This window comes from Odocoileus virginianus, chromosome 16 (assembly GCF_023699985.2).
Source record: "Odocoileus virginianus isolate 20LAN1187 ecotype Illinois chromosome 16, Ovbor_1.2, whole genome shotgun sequence".
Taxonomy (NCBI): Eukaryota; Metazoa; Chordata; class Mammalia; order Artiodactyla; family Cervidae; genus Odocoileus; species Odocoileus virginianus.
This window is the reverse complement of record NC_069689.1, coordinates 38,159,448-38,176,139: the sequence shown is the minus strand read 5'-3', so window position 1 is coordinate 38,176,139 and position 16,692 is coordinate 38,159,448. Positions and strand designations below refer to the sequence as shown.

Sequence of the window (16,692 nt, the reverse complement as noted above, 5' to 3'; positions counted from 1 at the left end):
TGTAGTAAAAATGAAACAATTATTATGAGATGAACACTAATACGTCATACCTCTCTAAATTCTGTTTAAGAAAGCATTTAAAAGACTTTGAAGAAAACCGTATTTAATAACTTTCCTAAAATTTTAATTTCAAATAAAGTATACAAGTTAGTCAAACTCAAAACATATAAATTCCAATCTACTACAACAGTTGGTATACTTTTCTCATGAGTAAAAAGAATTTTAGTCCAGCTTCTAAAAGTTGTAATATACTTATACCTTTACTTCTCCACTACAGGGGGAGAAAGAGATATTAAAATATATTAAAAACAAAAATTTATTAATCCTATTTTAATAATGTAATCTTAATTTAGTGGTTAGTAATCTTTGATTTTCAAGGTATTTTAAGAAAGTGATCAGTAGATTATTCCTTACTACATAGGTAGCCATGTGGCAAAGTATGATGTAACATAACTCTGACATCTTATACACAGGTACCTTTTATTATTTTATTAATAAATGTTAGTTAAGCTCGTGTTACTTAAGACAGTATTTTAAAATTAATCTTCATCTGGTAGATGGCTTTGAAGTACTGTAATACTGGCTTTCACTTTTCTTTACAGAAGACAACATGCTAAATAGAAAATGAAATTCTACTTTTCTTTCTTAAGACCTAGTCCATATTTATCTTAACATGTCTATTGCCATTTCTTGAGATTGATCTTTGAACTCACTACTTATCCAAAGTCAGATTTTTCTCACACCCAAACCCATTACTTATCCAAAATCAGATATTTCTCACACACATAAACTCCTAAGAAACCAGAAATACAATAAACAACTAAAGATGAATTGCCTTCTACATTCATTGTATTGATACTATCCCATTAAAGTAGACTAGAAATGTAACGAAAAACTGAAGGTTGTTTCTACATCCAAAACACTCACAGATGAAGCCTCAGACTGGTCATTCATTCAATCACACATTCACTCATTCATATTTCAAATGCCACAGATGTTTATAGCACCGAGTTACATGCTTAACATATAGTAAGCATGTAGGATGACAAATTTCTTCATATGAATGAAGCTTAATGCTAGTAGTCAACTAAAGTAAGTAAAGACTATGACAAAACTTTTTGTTTTACTTTAAATCCATGAAGAAAAAATACCTTCAAAATCACATTAAGTAACTTTTGTTATTATGTTAGAAAGTAGTCGTTAAGCCTATAATGAAATGCAAAGAGCATCAGATTTCTAATTAACCAAGAAGTGGACCAATTTAATGAAATGGGTAGACAAAAAAGAAAATAATTATGTTTTAAAATTAATAATTACTGTATTATATATCTTATTTTTACTTAGATTGCCTTAAAATTAGCCTCATGTTTATTTCTTAATCATAATACTTTGTCCTTTTAAAACCAACTGTTACGAATACCTAGTCAAATATGCAATATTGAAGGAAATTTTTTAAGTCAAAAATATGGAAAATATACGTATCCCTGAAAGCAGAATTTGACTTAGCAAGTCTATATTTTTTTAGCAAAGTCAATACTCAGTTTAACCAAAAGTGAAGAAATTAAAAAGTTGAGCTAAGGAACAAAGACGGGGAAAATAAAAAGAAAAGAAGGAAAAGAAAGGGCTTTGCAAATGAAGGAAAGTAACAAGGCTGTAGAAATCAAATCACCCTGAATACTGTAACTTTCAAGCAATACAATTTTGAAAATACAGAAAATGACAAGTTTATATTCCAGGCAACATAATCTATCAGATCTTTTGTTTTTTAATATATGGTAAAGAGGGCCTATCTTTGGCCTTAGAGTATACCAAATCAAAAACAACAATTACTGTAAAATAACTACTGTGCTTTCAACTTAGTATAAAAAAGTGGGGGTGGGGAGTGTATTTATTTTAAAACTAGGTGAGAGAAATGGTGACATATCCTCAGAGAGTCATATTCAAAAAGAGGAGGGAAAAAAAAAGAGAAGAGCAAAAAGAGAATAAACTACCTACTAACACTGTACCACAAATTCAAAAAACGTGTTTAAAAGTTGGGGACAATTATCGGCCTATATCACTCTTTGTATCTTGGTTTTCTCAACTGTTAAATGAAGATTCTGGAAAATATCAAACGTAAGTGCCATTTCTTTCATCTAGTTCCACAATTCCATAATTTTTCCAATTCCTTTAAATGAAAAAATAAAAAGCCTCTTCGATACTCCTAAGCCCCTTCGATACTCACTAAGTCACTGCCAGAAGATGCCATATAATTAAAAAAAAAAAAAAAAATGTAAACAAAACCTAAGGAGACAATAACAATTAAGAACATTTTAGGGTGATATAAAACATACCCATATTCCTTTACAAAGAAAAGATGTTTTGTAATAATTTTAATTCATAATGATCAAAGGACACCTGGACTCATAGGAAGTATCTATAAATACATATAATAATTTATAAGAGAAAAACTTCCAGACATTTCATAGTGAAGAATGAAACCACACTTTTTTAAAAAGTACTTTCCTGGCTTAAAAAATTAACTAGTCTTAGAAAAATAAAAACATAGGATTTATACAAAGAATTAAAATTATGTGTGTAAGTGAACAGTCTCCAAGTATAGGCTCAATTGCACCCAACATTAATTCCTTCAAAAACAAGTATTTCAAAAATGAATATAACCAAAATTGAAAAGCTGCAGTTATTCAAAAACATTTAGCAACATAAAACAAAAATATATACTGAATTCTCTAATAAAGTGCACTACCCCATTCCTTCTAATCTATCCTTCTAATTACTGAATCTTAAAGTCACTGCCCTATCTAAGCACTAGGACAGCAAATTATTAACCATTTAAATGAAGGCAACTTTGTTCAAAAATGATTTCCAAAAATTCAACCAATAGAGTATTATTTATTATGTCTTAGAAGAAATGCAGGATTTGAAGTCTTATTTAATTAATAAGTTCATTATGTGAAAATTTATCTTACAAATGAATTATAGGACCTTCAATGCGTAACTGTTTTCAAAAATCGTTAAAAAAGAAAAGTTACTCTTCAAATCAAAGTTTCAAAAAGTATGCCAAGCATCACAAGAAAAGTAAAACACTACAGTCTGAAACTTAAACATTACTGAGTTCAGAATAAAATTCATTGGATATTGTAAATATACTGAACATCAGTATGACATAAAACAGGTCTTGAAGTAAGAAAAATATTAATTTTAAAAGTATCAATTATTAAATGAGTATAAGAATAATTTAAAAAATGTTTTATTTTCCACACCAAATAATCTTACCTGAATCATTTTGCTGTTAAAAAACTCAAGATATGATTTCATTTTTCATCTGGTCCTGTCAACGATGCTATGACAGGCCCTGCAGGAAGCAGCAAAAGATCAATGATGGAGTGTAGATATTATGTGTTTTCATGATCAAGTATGTCATGGAAAAGGATATCCATATCGTGGTTTGAAACTTAGCAACGTTGAAAATATCTCAAAAAGTTTGTTTGTGTACATAATATGCTTTTTTTTTCTACTTTGTAGTCTTAAAATGTTTATTCTTATTAAATATCTTCTTTATCAAAACATCTTACATGTGAAATTTTAAAGAATATATTGATGAGAATTAATAAAACAACATTCCACAATATCAAAAATAAAAAATCTTGATTAAAAAGTAAAATATGTTTAAAAGCGGAAGAATGATACTCTCCACTTCTAGAGATGATTATTTTAATTGTACTTCCCACAATTACTACAATTACTAATAAATTACCAATTATTTATAACCAAATCAAGATAAAATTTAAAAGTTCTTTTTTCTTACAGACAGTAACTTCAGAATCAAATAGTTACTGGCCACCCTCATAAAAATTCCTTCAAGATTAGTAAAGGGGTTCCAAAAATCTGCAAACTCCAAAACTTAATTACTCTTGAGTAACTGACAGGTGAAGAGTCAATGGATACCAAAAAATTTAACTTAGTGAGACTAACAAAAAGTCAAAATAATGAAACTGCTTCACAAAGAATCCAAATGACATTTCAAAATTCTGAATTATTTTAAAATGGTATAGCACTTTGCCAGATCTAAGAACTGTTTTCTATTCAAAGGCCAACTAATAAACAGGACTGTGATGAAACATCTAACTAATGTGAATACTATTAGGACATACAGGAAACTTCTGTACGTATCATAGAAGCATAATGTCAATCCTTCAAATAGATCAAGAAATTGAAAACAAAAGTAATGAATGACAGACTTTTTTAAAGTTTTTATTATAATCAACTTTTAATTTACTTATAATAAACTGTGGTCAAAAACCATTTCAACAGCACTCCTATGTTAAGCTAAAGCATCCTAAAACCATTTTTCACATACTATTCCTGTCTTGTTTATTGGAACACATCAAAACACTCAGCAAAGTCTGTTTGTCAAAGTCCCTAACATGCTAAAAAGATACAACTTAATTTTACATAGGTTCTTTCTCTTATAAACATAAACAAATGTTAACCTAGGATAATAATTTTAAAAGAACTCCAATGTACTTCCACTTACTTCCATTCACTTATGATTTGAAAATATACCTGTGGTACAAGGAACTTTAAATAAATTTTAACTTAAGGTTATTCGATTTGTATTTCTACACCTAAAGTCCCCCTCTCCTTTTTATGTAGATTATATCAAATTCATGGAAATCATTTTAGCTTCAAATATATCCATATAAAAAGTGGAAAAGTTGCTATCATATCTTTAAAGAACAGGATGAAGACATTTCACCAACCCAAGCATCAAAAGTACTGAAAAGCACTGCTTCATTTCTTGCATGTTACGGTTTATACCATGACACTTCAGTCTCTGAGGGTCAGGTTAATTAAGCTCCAGAGCAGCTGCAGTGCAATGTGAGACACACACTGCTGCAGTTCCCACCAGTCCAGTCCAATTACCTGCAGTGTTCCAGCACTGGACAAGTGACAACCAAGCTCTTCTCTCTAGTCACTTGCTCCCACTGGTCTACTGATAAATGTTAGAACAAACTAACCTCTTTTTGGAAAAGACTGCAAAGCTGAATGCACCTGCTGCAGGCTGCAATGATGAGTCCCAGAGAGATGTTTGTCAGTCAGATCTCTGCAGATGTTGTTTAACTTTATGCTAGAGCTGCATCCAAAGATGGAAATGAGATGGCAATCAAGCACAAGTCTCCCACCCTCATCCTCCCCCAATTTTATTCTGAAAAGCTGCACTTGCTCATAAAAGTTATCCTTTAAAATACAGCTCCACTAAACTGGAAATAACTGAGACTAACCTCTGTGGCAAAAACATATAAATGCATCAATAAATGGTGCTGGGAAAACTGGACAGCTACATGTAAAAGAATGAAATTAGAACATTTCCTAATACCATACACAAAGATAAGCTCAAAATGAACTAAAGACCTAAATGTAAGACCAGAAACTATAGAACTCTTAAGAGGCAGAACACTCGATGACATAAATCAAAGCAAGATCCTCTATGACCTACCTCCAGAGTAAGGGAAATAAAAACAAAAGTAAACAAGTGGGACCTGATTAAACTTAAATATATACACATATATATGTATATGTGTATATATATATAGTACTGAATTTTAGTTAACAAGTGGCATAACTGTGTTCAGCAAATGTTACTTATAATATTTAAGAGGAAAATTAATTCTTTTAAGCCAGGGCAAAACAAAACAAAAGAACAGAACTATAAAAAGACATGTTTCTAACTGGTGGTTTATAGCTCAGTTTTTAGTGATACCACACACTCCTTAGAATTCCCAAGACACAGATCGTTTTTCCTCATTGTATATTACATGAAACATCTTCAATACACAAATATTGAACTATTTCACCAATTGGGTTCATTATTTTTAGACTATTCCTGAGATCCTTTGGGGGTAATATTTGCAAGGCAATTTTGCTAGATGTACTGTATCATCTTACAATGTCAAAAATTTTAAATGAACTATTTTTCCAACATCTAGAAGGCTTCAAATAGCAAAATTCAAAGTGACATTGTGCTGTAATAATTCATGAAAACACTGACTCTATAATTAATGATATTCCACAACCTACTAAATTGATAATAGAAAATATAACATCAGGATGAAATTTTAAAAAGAATCAAATTAAATGAACAGCTAACATTTTTAATGCTGATTTAATCTTTCTAAAAAATTTCATACCACAAAACATTTGCTTTCATGAGTTAAGTACAAAAATCATATCTTTCAGAAACTACAATTTTAATACAGATGTGCTATGCCACTAACATTCCTTTATATGTTGAGTTTTTCTATTACTTAAAATGAGAAATAACATCTTAAAAATACAACAAATTTTCAGACAGATATTAACGTATAAGTGAAAGCTTATGGCTCCTCCCACAACTGAGGATATAGAGAGATAAAATATAAAAAACCCACAACAGTAAGTAGTATGACAAATACAAATATCACAACTTTAAAGAAAAACACGTTATGCGTTAGCAACTCTTTGACAATACTAAAACCAAAACAGCACAATGTAATTGACAGCTATGGTTATTAAATTCAACAATACTGCAAATTATACTTTATTTTCTACTTGTTATATTTACATTTACCCACTAATTTTGCCTTAAAACATATGCCAATAAATTTCTAAGATGCTTTGCATCTTAGATCAAAGAAAAGAGTACAGACTGCAACTTTCAGAGGCTATAACAAAAGTATTCATTCATTTGTACTACTAATACGATAATACTCGTCCATCAACAATGTAAACAAAACAAGTGATCTATTTTAAACTTTACAAACCCCTATTTCTAAAAGAATGATCATTCTTACACAATCCTAGTCCTAAAGGCTAAATTGGCCAGTGAATGCTCCCCCTGTCAAAATTAAGGCAATGTGGGGTTATTTCCTTCACTAAAAGAAAATTTCACTTACATTCTGCTTTTTCTTGATTTTTAAAGATTTCACATATAAATAGTTTGCGATATTTTAAAAAAGCACCACCCAAGTTGGACTGAGATAAAATTATGATGCAATAAAATCTAGGGATAATGAGTTCAAGTTTTAAGGACCAAAAAAAGTAAGTAATTTATATTAAAGGTGATCCAGTTTTATAACCACATTTATGAAAACAGTTTAAAACACACACACACAAACATACACACATACAAGTATATGCTAAGATTGTAAGAGAATTCCTGTTTGATATAATGAACATCTCGGGTCATATAATAGAATAAACTATGAAGTATTCTAAAATCTTGAAAATCTTTATTTTACATACCCTATATTATTCCCAATGAATAATATATTCAATAAACTTTCCCAATTATCTGCCTGAATCATTCATTAAATAATTTTAACTGATAAGTTAATCTATTTATTAACAAAATCTAAACAATCACATCTTCAGATGTCAAATAAAGGAATAAAATAATACCATCCTATGGCCATCCTGAAAATGCATACAGTAATTTATTTCCCAAAATGAGAAAGCTGTTTTATATTAAAAGGTAGTAACTTTGGGTAACCTAATTATAAAAAGGATATATAAATAAGTCAAATTAGGTTGCTTTAAACAAGTAAGAATAAAAGATATATTCACAAATCACAGGTTATAAGTTAGTATTTCGTAAGATTTAGATTTTTAGGAATAGATAAATGAATTACACAGAACTGCAAAAAGTCAAATGAATCTACTCATAGATCTTTTTTCCGATTACAGTAACTGATAAATATACTTTACAATTCTCATCATACAATTCCCCAAAATATTTAATATATGGTCATGCTAAAATACACAATGCAATCTATGGTTCTATAAAATTCCAAATTCATACCAATTAAAGTACAAAAATGTTTTCTTCATCTCAACCATAAATATAAAAAAATTACTCAAAAAACAAGGTTGCTTAAGATATTTTAAAGATATAACCTGAGGGGGAAAGAAAGTAAAACAAATATGATAAACATGAGATTATACTAGCTATCGTAAAAACAATGCACATATCATTTGAGCTGAAATTTAATAAAACATCACCAAAGTGTGTCTGTACCCTGCAATATACACCTTGAAGAAAGTTTTTCTCAAATACACTGGTATTCTGACTAAACCTTCCAAATAGAATTACGTTGTTTTAAAATTTAGATAATTTGAGAAAATCCATTAAGTTACACAACTGAAGCACACTTTTCCCCAAATACTCTGTCTTACAAATAAGAAACAGAAAAATGCTCCATGAAAGAAACATTCATTCTAATGGAATGTAAGAGTCATACGTACATATATGAAATACACAAAAAAGAGCATCTCATAAATCATAGTTTTATAATTTATTTCATTTGAGAAGATTAAGCTAAGTATTCACGAGGTGTATCTGAGTAACAGAAGTTGAAAGTAGCTCAGAGGCTGCTACGTTGAAGAATACTAGGACTTTATATAATTCCACAGGCTTATGGTCAAGTATGAACAGAAAGACTACTAAAATTAAACTCTATCAGAAGAAGAGAGATGTATCTATCTGTGCAGGTAATAACCTAGTTAAAACCATATTTAAATACAAAATGCTCAGAATTATGAAAGCTTCTTATAAATTACAGGGCTTTATTTTATCCTTAAAATTGTTTCCATAGTTTGTGATTGGTTTCCACCTGTTACAGGCAGAATATAAGCCTTCTTTTATTCAGACATTTCAACTCACATTTGATCAGGTTACGTCACTACACACACAATATTTTCTTCAACACATTCCAGTTTTCCATTTTTTCCAATGGATATTCTTGCTCTATATAAATAACATGCCTCAGAACTATAAATGATATAAGCAATTTCAATGTAATAAGAAAAAATGCACAACTATGTGGACTAAAAACAAAAGATCTAATTCCAGTTGCACCCTTTCCAACCCGCTAAAAATAAACTATATTCAAATGAAAAGGCATTTAATTTACTATTTGGAATATCCTTGATAAACACCAATTTTGTGTAACATCTCTGCACATCTGATACCACCTCATGTATAATGCAAAAAAAGCTATTTCATTTTCATCTATTGACAGTGAATTTAATTTACCATTGCAGCTCTTTCCCTAGAACTATAACGTTATTAATTCCGCAATCAAGCTCTTTTGAATGCTTTTATTTGTACCAAGGATTTTCACAATTCCACATTGATTTTTTCCATCATAACATACCTTTTAAACATAAGAATGAATATGTTAGCAAACTTTCCTAATGCATAAGGAAAGTTTCAGAGACAAGGAAAGCCATCTACAAAACTACACTCACAGAAAATAAACTTTTGAAGGATATCATATCTAAGAGATCACACCTTAGTTTAGCAAGTGTAATGTTTACCAAATATAGTACATTTAATTTATATAACTAAATGATAGTTCCAACCAATCTAAAACCTTCTTATACAGTATAATGGCCCATTTTCTACAACCAAGCGATTGGCCTCCAAATGTTTTGCTTACATTCATGCCAGATGTCTTTGCTGTACTAAAGAACTCTTAGTGAATTAGATCATTGAAAGCAAATCAGCTTTTATTTCCCACCAAGAAAAAAAAAATAAGCAGCACTGGTCCTCTCAGCACTGAATAAATATTTTTATGGTCATAAAGATGAAATAATCAAAAAACATGGCAGAAACTTCATGAAGGTAAACACAAATAATGTTTTATCTAGGAGATACACTATTCAATTAGGGAGATTTTCCAATTAAACTTAAAATCCATATACTAAGTAGAAAATGATTTTTAAAAAGATAAATACTCAGAACTATGAAACAGTTGAAATTTTAAAAAACACACTGTAAAGTACAAAAAAAATTATACCACCTAGGAAACTTGCCATATTCCACTGGATTACAGTACCTACAGTACCACACAAACTGTTAACATATTTTGATCAAACACAGCTTTTAAATAACACAAATTTTGAAGCATGGTTCTACTTCTCACATAATAATATATTTCCTTGTCACAATTAAATTAAAAACACAATATTTTAAAAATCTTTAGAGGAAGCACTTGTCCTCTTTACTCCAGGGCCAACAAACAAAGCAATGAAGCAGAAAGAGGTACATAATGGATTTAGAAAGTAAATGGTCCATTCTTTTAAGAAGCCTTTCTATCCCCTCTTCTGAATTCACTCTAGACTAATTGTCATTACAATTATGTCTGAAAACTCCAGAAGAACCCTATTTCCTGATGCCAGCTGTCCAGGTTTCTATCTTTAAATTTTAGTTTTTTGTTTTTTTTTTCCTAATCAGAAAGAAGTAGTTAGAAATACCCAGAAGATTCATTTCGAACTTGGTCTACATCAGAGATGGAATATCAATTATAGAAACCAAAGGTAATCAAGAGTGAAAATACTTCTAAAATTATTCCACAAATACTCTAATACATCAAATACCTAAATAAAGCCTACACTATTAAGAATTCTTTCAATACAGCACACGACACAGGTAGATCTTTTTTTTTTCTTTCCTTGGGGATTTATCAAACAATCTCTTCATCATTGCACCTACCTGGGTAAAAATCTTTGGACTTAGACAGCTTGATGGTGGCTCCAGTTTCTTTTTGCAATTGAACAATTGTCTGTCCTCCCTTTCCAATTATAGATCCAGCAGCATAACTAGGTATGAGAACCTTTAGAAAATACTGGCCGTCTTCTGAAAAATGCAAAGAAATACACTCCGTTAAAACAATAATTTTAAACTTTGTACCCTCCCTCCACCCTCGAGAGAGAAAAACAGCGATTAAACCACTGGGCATATAGCTGCAGGAAATATGGGGTTAAATTGTTTTTATAAAGAACAAAAATAAGCCAATTACACTGAAAAATAAGTAAGTACGAAATGTTTCCCATTTTGTAGAATTTATACTTTTTCTAACTTGGAATTAAAATCTAAACATGTTCTATTATTTTGCAACACTGTAGAAACTGATGACTAAATTCCAGTTGTTATTCCAAACATGGAAGTCTTCCAATTCTATCTGTGGTTACTATGGTAAAAGAAAACGAACTGACCCTTCATCAAAACTTCAGAGATTTATACCATGACAAACCTTCACTTAACATACTGCAAAATAAATAAATAAAAGGACGGTAAATAGTGATGAGCTATATTTATTTGACACGAGCAAACACACAAGCACTACAATTAGCCATTGCCTGTATCCTACTTAAAGTATGCAAAACAACCATTCTCCTACCAAATAATCCACCCAAACTGTAGGGTGTATTCCAAGCCTTCAATAACTGCCAGGAAATAACTCAAAGTGATGTGGACTGGCAAATCTAACTAATCCTGGAGTATTTCTTTAGCACTCCTTAGTCTACTATGATCTCGTTTAAGCTCATTAATTAAAGGACCTTAAGAAGAATTTTGCCAATACTAAAAAGCTTAGGAGTCATTTACATCAAATACACTTAAAAGTGACCAGATAATGTTCCTTCTCCGAAAGAATCACAATTATTAAAACGGAGGGGGTGGATGAACCAAAAAAGACCGAAATGAGATGTTTTAGAAAATAAAGCCAACTCCCTAAACTTTAATTTCCGTCAAACTGATGGTGTCTTAAATAGGAAACACCCCGGTAAATCCAGCTTCCTTATATGAATATGAACGTTCCAAATTTTTCGGGTGTGCCATTCGCCAAGACCCCCATCCGGCTCTAAAGTACAGGCTGTAGATAAATTCACCTCTGCCTCGATGCATTGGGTGCATTGTTAAGATGACTCCAGTGCAAATGAAGAAGCGGTACCGGTCCCGTTATAACTCATCTTCCCGGGAAGCGCAGGATGTTAACTAACAAGTCACAGTACCAGACACCCCCACCCTCGTATGCACACCCCTGAAGACAAATCAAAGAGATTTTTGCACCGACAGTATAAGTGCGGTAAGAGCATGCACTCTTCAAGATTTTGCATACTACTTGTGGCCCAAACCAAGGGGATGAAGAGAGCAAAACTCTCCGGTGCCCCAGTCATTCGCTCTCCGCTACCCGAGTGCCATTTATTTATTTATTTTATCCGACTGTTAAATGCAGCGCGCATCTTCGGGCGGCCATCACCTCGCTCGGGGTCATCCTCTTCCTCCTTAACGGACCCCCTGGCCCAGGTCGAGGATATTTAAACGGTCAGCCTTTCGACCGAATTAAAGGGAAAGAGAGGTCTATTCCGAAAAACCCGGTCGCCATTTTGATGAATGATAAAACACAGAAATGGAAATGTATCGGGACCGGCGAGGTGCGGGGCAGGTGCAGGGGAGGGGGCGCGAGGCAGGGCGCGGGAGCCGCCGGCTTCGGGCTGGAGGTGTCCGGGCCGCGGGAGGGAGGGAGGGCGGCGGGAGGGAGGGAGGCAGGGGCGGGCGGCGGGGGATGGGGCCAGCGGGGAGGTGGAAGCGATACCCACCGCCCGTATTGGTCCTCTTGGTGCTGCCGGCTTCAGGGGGGGCTTCCAGCGGCCTTTTCCGCGAGTCCGGCGGGTCCAGGTCTATGGGCACCCCAGTGTGGGTCCCGTTCTGCTGGATGGGAGCTGCCGCCATCATGTTTGCAGTTCCTGCCGCTTCTACGGGGAGAAGGTTCTCCCTTTTGTTTTGGCTTTTGCTTTTTTTTTTTTTTTGCTTTTTTTTTTTTTTTTTTTTTTTGCTTTTGGGGTTTCTTAAGGTTGTTTTGTTTTTGTTTTTGTTTTTTTTAATCGGATCAATAGAAATCTCTTTAAGAAAAAAAAAGCAATGTTGCTGGTTTGGTTTGTTCTCACTGGGGAGGGGGCAGGGCTGAAGAGCAGCTGCAGTGCAGTGTCAGGAAGGAGACAGGGGAATGGAGGGGGTGTGAGAGACGGAGGGAGAAAGAAGGAGAAGAAAGGAGAGAGGGGGAGAGAGTGGAGAAAGGAGAGGGGCGAGTGAATGAGCGGGAGGAGGGGAGCGGGGAGGACGGGCAGAGGGAGTGGGAGAGCGCGAGGGCTGGCGGGGCGCGGGGAGAAGCCGAGGAGGAGGGGAGCGCGAGGGAAAGAGTGAATGAGCAGGAGGAGGGGAAGGAGGTGGATGCGGAGAGAGGAGCGAGCGGCGGAGGAGGGCAGGAGCCGGGAAGGAGCGCGGCGGTCCCCGCGCCGCGCTAGCGCTGCGCTCGCTCCCGCTGCTGGTGCTGCCGCCGCCGCCGCTGCCGGAGCGGTTCTGCCGTTGCCTGGGCTGCTCGGCGCTGCTGCTGCCGCTGCTGCTGCTGCCGCTGCTGCTGCTGCTGCCGCCCGGTCTCGCTCATTATTTCTCCCGCTTGTGTGTGTGTGTGGGGGGGGGGGGGGGGAAGGGGGGAGGCTGGCGGGGAGGGAGGGGGATGGCTGAGAGGGGAGGGTAGTGAGGGGTTGAGTTCGCAGACTCCCACACACTTCGCGCTCCGGTCCCTGCCTCTCAGCAGCGCCGCCGCCGCCGCCGCCGCCTCCCTACGCCGAAGCCTCAGCCTGCGGGGGCGGGGTGGGGGGGGGCGCGCCTGAGGGGGGAAGAGTGTGCGTGTCTGCGCGGGGGTGAGAGCGCGCGCCGGCGGAGCGCGTGCGCGGGGGCGCGCGCCGGCGGCGGGGGCGGGGCCGGGGGCCGGGGCGCTCCTGTGGGAAGGGAGGGGTGAAAGGTCGCGGGTCCCCGGCAACACGGCTCAGGCAAACGTAAGCCGCTTGTCGCAGAAACCGAGGGGGTCCAAGAAACGCGCTAGGCTGGAAGGCGGGAAGCAGACGTTACTGACAGCCGTGCCAGCCAGTAGTATGGAAACGTGAGAAAGGCTCTTCAGGCCCCTTCCCAATCAGGAAACTTGGGTATGAGAGGGAGTGAAGGGGTGGGGTGGCATCTCGGTCCAGCCGGGACTCGAGCGGCGACAATTTTGACTAGACTGAGAAGGGCACTCGAGTGACCGTTCTTAACGGGTGGGACAGCGTTAAGGCTGAGGGAGGAACCTTAGCCGTATGCTTCCAGGACTTCTAGCTAGGTACATCCGTTTTTAAGAGTTAGGCGAAAGACAGTAGTTAGCCTCTCACTCAAGGGCGGATTTACGGAGTGATTTCATCAAGAGGATTACTCGCACAGTGTGACTTCGTTAGGGAACTTGAAGTGTCTCACTCGCCGCCTTAAATCCTTTCGGAAACAAGCCAGGATATAAATAAATAAAGCTAGGTAGGAGTATCCCCTTCACGAGGCGCCGAGAGGCGGACTAAAGACAGGCAACAGCTGGGTGTGTATCCAAAACTAAATTCCGAACGAAAAAGGAATATACGAGTAAAATGCAGCGCAATGTGCACATCATATGATTACACAGATCTCGGATATACAACGAACTTAAAGCTCAACCAGAACACTACAGACAAGAAAATACATATTTGGAGTTGACGCTGAATGTCGGAAAAGATTCCGTTTACAGATGAGTAAACTGACCCAGTAAAGTATTTTGCTCAAGGTCATCCATCAAATTAGTAATTAAATCAGTGTACTAGGAAGCAACGATAGTGGAAAACCATGGGCTTTGGAGTTCAGAAATCTTGGTTTCAAGTTCCTGGCGAGCATATTCTAAAAGTATCCTCAGACAGCCCCTTAACATGTTGCTGTATGTATTAAGGGCTTTTACCATGTGCCAAGCAACCAACTTCACATGTGCTTTTTACATGCGGTGTATCATGTAGTTATTACTGTCTCCGTTTAATGAGGCAGTTTGGGTTTAGAGATATTAATAATTTTACCTAAATCACAGTGGTGTGAACACAGTAGTAATAATTCAACCTAAAGTCGTCTTGATTCCAGAGCCTGTCCACTTGAATACTGCAGTACACTGGAGCCTCAGGTTCCCCTCCCGCAAAATAATGGGTCTTTACCTCCTGGAATTCTTGAGTCAAATGAGATAATATTCGTGGCAACGTATTGTAAGATGTAAAAACGTATGAACATATTCACTAGATTTCTAGAACAAAGATGCTCCTTTCCTATAGGTTTCTAGAACAGCACTTGAACGTGAAAACGGCTTTAGTATCAAGCTAGCTCGGAAAGAACTTGACTCTGATTGACCAAGAATACTTGCATAGCTGAGGCAATAACGGAATAGAATAAAATTTGATTTCTGGTAGATAGAGAAGGGAATGGAAAGAATACTAAACCTGCTTTTAGCATCCTCTATTGGAAGGAGCATCTAGGTGGCATTGGGATTTCTGGTACTTATAAGTAATAAAAGACGACACTCAGCTGAATGAGGAAGAGAATAACGTTTAGTTCGAGAATAAAAGTTCATCTGGAATATGAAAAACATGTTTGCCTTAAGTCAGGGAAGAAGATGCCCTGAGAGCTGAAAGGGAAAGCAGGTAAGTTAGTACATATTGGTAAAGGTCTGTGAACCAAAGTCCAGAATTTCGATCTGATGTATGATGTTATAGGAAGCCACAATATAGCCCTCATGACCAAAAATAAAGAGAATTTACACACAGAATGGATGCTTTTTTTAACGAAGGGGAAGCTGTGATGAGAAAAAAAAAAAATGTGGTTTGGAATAAGCCTGTGATTGTCAAGATAGAGAAAAGGCTGATGCCAGATATTACACAAAGTATTCTGTGAAAAATGTGCAGACATTTTTCATAAATTGAAAGACATAGTTTTCATAAATTAAAAAGTAGAAAAGGGATTTGCAACTAGATTATTTCAAAACAGTAAAAGATGAGGGACAAAGATAACTCAAAGATAGTTCAAAGCTATATTACATTAAGTCTGGGCAAAGTGTTCAGTAGAATGTAGTTTTAAATTGGGGAAAGACTTAAGTTTTAGAACTGGAAAACTTGGGGTTCACAAATTTCTAAAAAGAAATAAAATATTTCTAAAATAATTGGAAAAATACTTGTCATTGCTGTGTGTAAGTTAGATTCAAAATGAGCCTTCTAAGTGAAATTGCCTTATAGACATAAACCTACTGAAATAGTCATGGCACTGTATTCTTATGGTATTTATTTGCCCCTTCTCTTATTCATCTTTAGATTTAATATTTAAATACTGTTGACCACTACATGGGGCCCAGAAGCAGAAGATATGGTTTTTAATATGGATATGTGTGTGTGTGTGTACGCACACACGTGTGCATGCTCAGTCTTTCTACGGTCTGACTCTGTGACCCCATGAACCATAACCTGGCAGGTTCCTCTATCCATGGAATTTTCCAAGCAAGAATACTGGAGTGGGTTGCCATTTCCTACTCCAGGGGATCTTTAGGCTATCTCATAGTAAGCAAGCTGTGTTATGCCAGGAATTAGACACTCTCCTAAGTCTGTGACCTAGTTAAACATCTAAGGATCAGTTAGCTCTGAGCTGATTTGATCAATGAAGTTTATCAGGGTGTACATTCTAATTAAGCCTCTATTCCCTAGTATAGTATATTTTGTTGTCTTTTTAAAAAAATTATACTTCATTTCTCACTGCATATACCTCTACCATTTTGATCAGATAGACAAACATTTTACCTGTTGTATTCTGCATTTTGTCCCAGCTAATAAAACTGAAGAAATAAAAAGGTAAAGCGCCTCCCAGTTTATTATTAAGCTGCTGCACAGCATGCTATATTATGATACAGCATGCTATACATCTTATGCTGCAAATAAACTGAACTTTCCAAAAATATAATAGAAGCACTTGACCTTTTAATTCTCTGAAAAGAAATAGTTTATTTTTTAATT

General features: G+C 35.7%; 1 protein-coding gene and 1 long non-coding RNA gene across 5 annotated transcripts in view; both read right to left on the bottom strand.

Annotated features, from left to right (window-relative positions):
- LOC139038730 (uncharacterized) overlaps positions 1 to 5,161 on the bottom strand; it is a 41,849-nt gene extending 36,688 nt beyond the window's left edge. The window contains exons 1-2 of the long non-coding RNA XR_011491849.1: positions 5,022 to 5,161; positions 3,277 to 3,355 (exon numbers count right to left, since the gene is read on the bottom strand). This is a non-coding gene — a long non-coding RNA (uncharacterized lncRNA). The remainder of the gene's footprint in view (positions 1 to 3,276; positions 3,356 to 5,021) is intronic.
- NOVA1 (NOVA alternative splicing regulator 1) overlaps positions 1 to 13,522 on the bottom strand; it is a 157,210-nt gene extending 143,688 nt beyond the window's left edge. Inside the window, exons 1-2 of one of the 4 annotated variants that reach the window (XM_070478070.1) lie at positions 12,424 to 13,522; positions 10,535 to 10,678 (exon numbers count right to left, since the gene is read on the bottom strand). In XM_070478070.1, the coding sequence (XP_070334171.1) occupies positions 10,535 to 10,678; positions 12,424 to 12,559 (280 nt within the window). In that variant the 5' untranslated portion in view covers positions 12,560 to 13,522. Of the gene's footprint in view, positions 1 to 10,534; positions 10,679 to 11,712; positions 12,272 to 12,423 lie in introns of those variants that run through there. The other 3 variants (XM_070478069.1, XM_020884723.2, XM_020884722.2) reach the window with 3 other exon arrangements.
- Between the last annotated feature and the right edge of the window lie 3,170 nt (positions 13,523 to 16,692).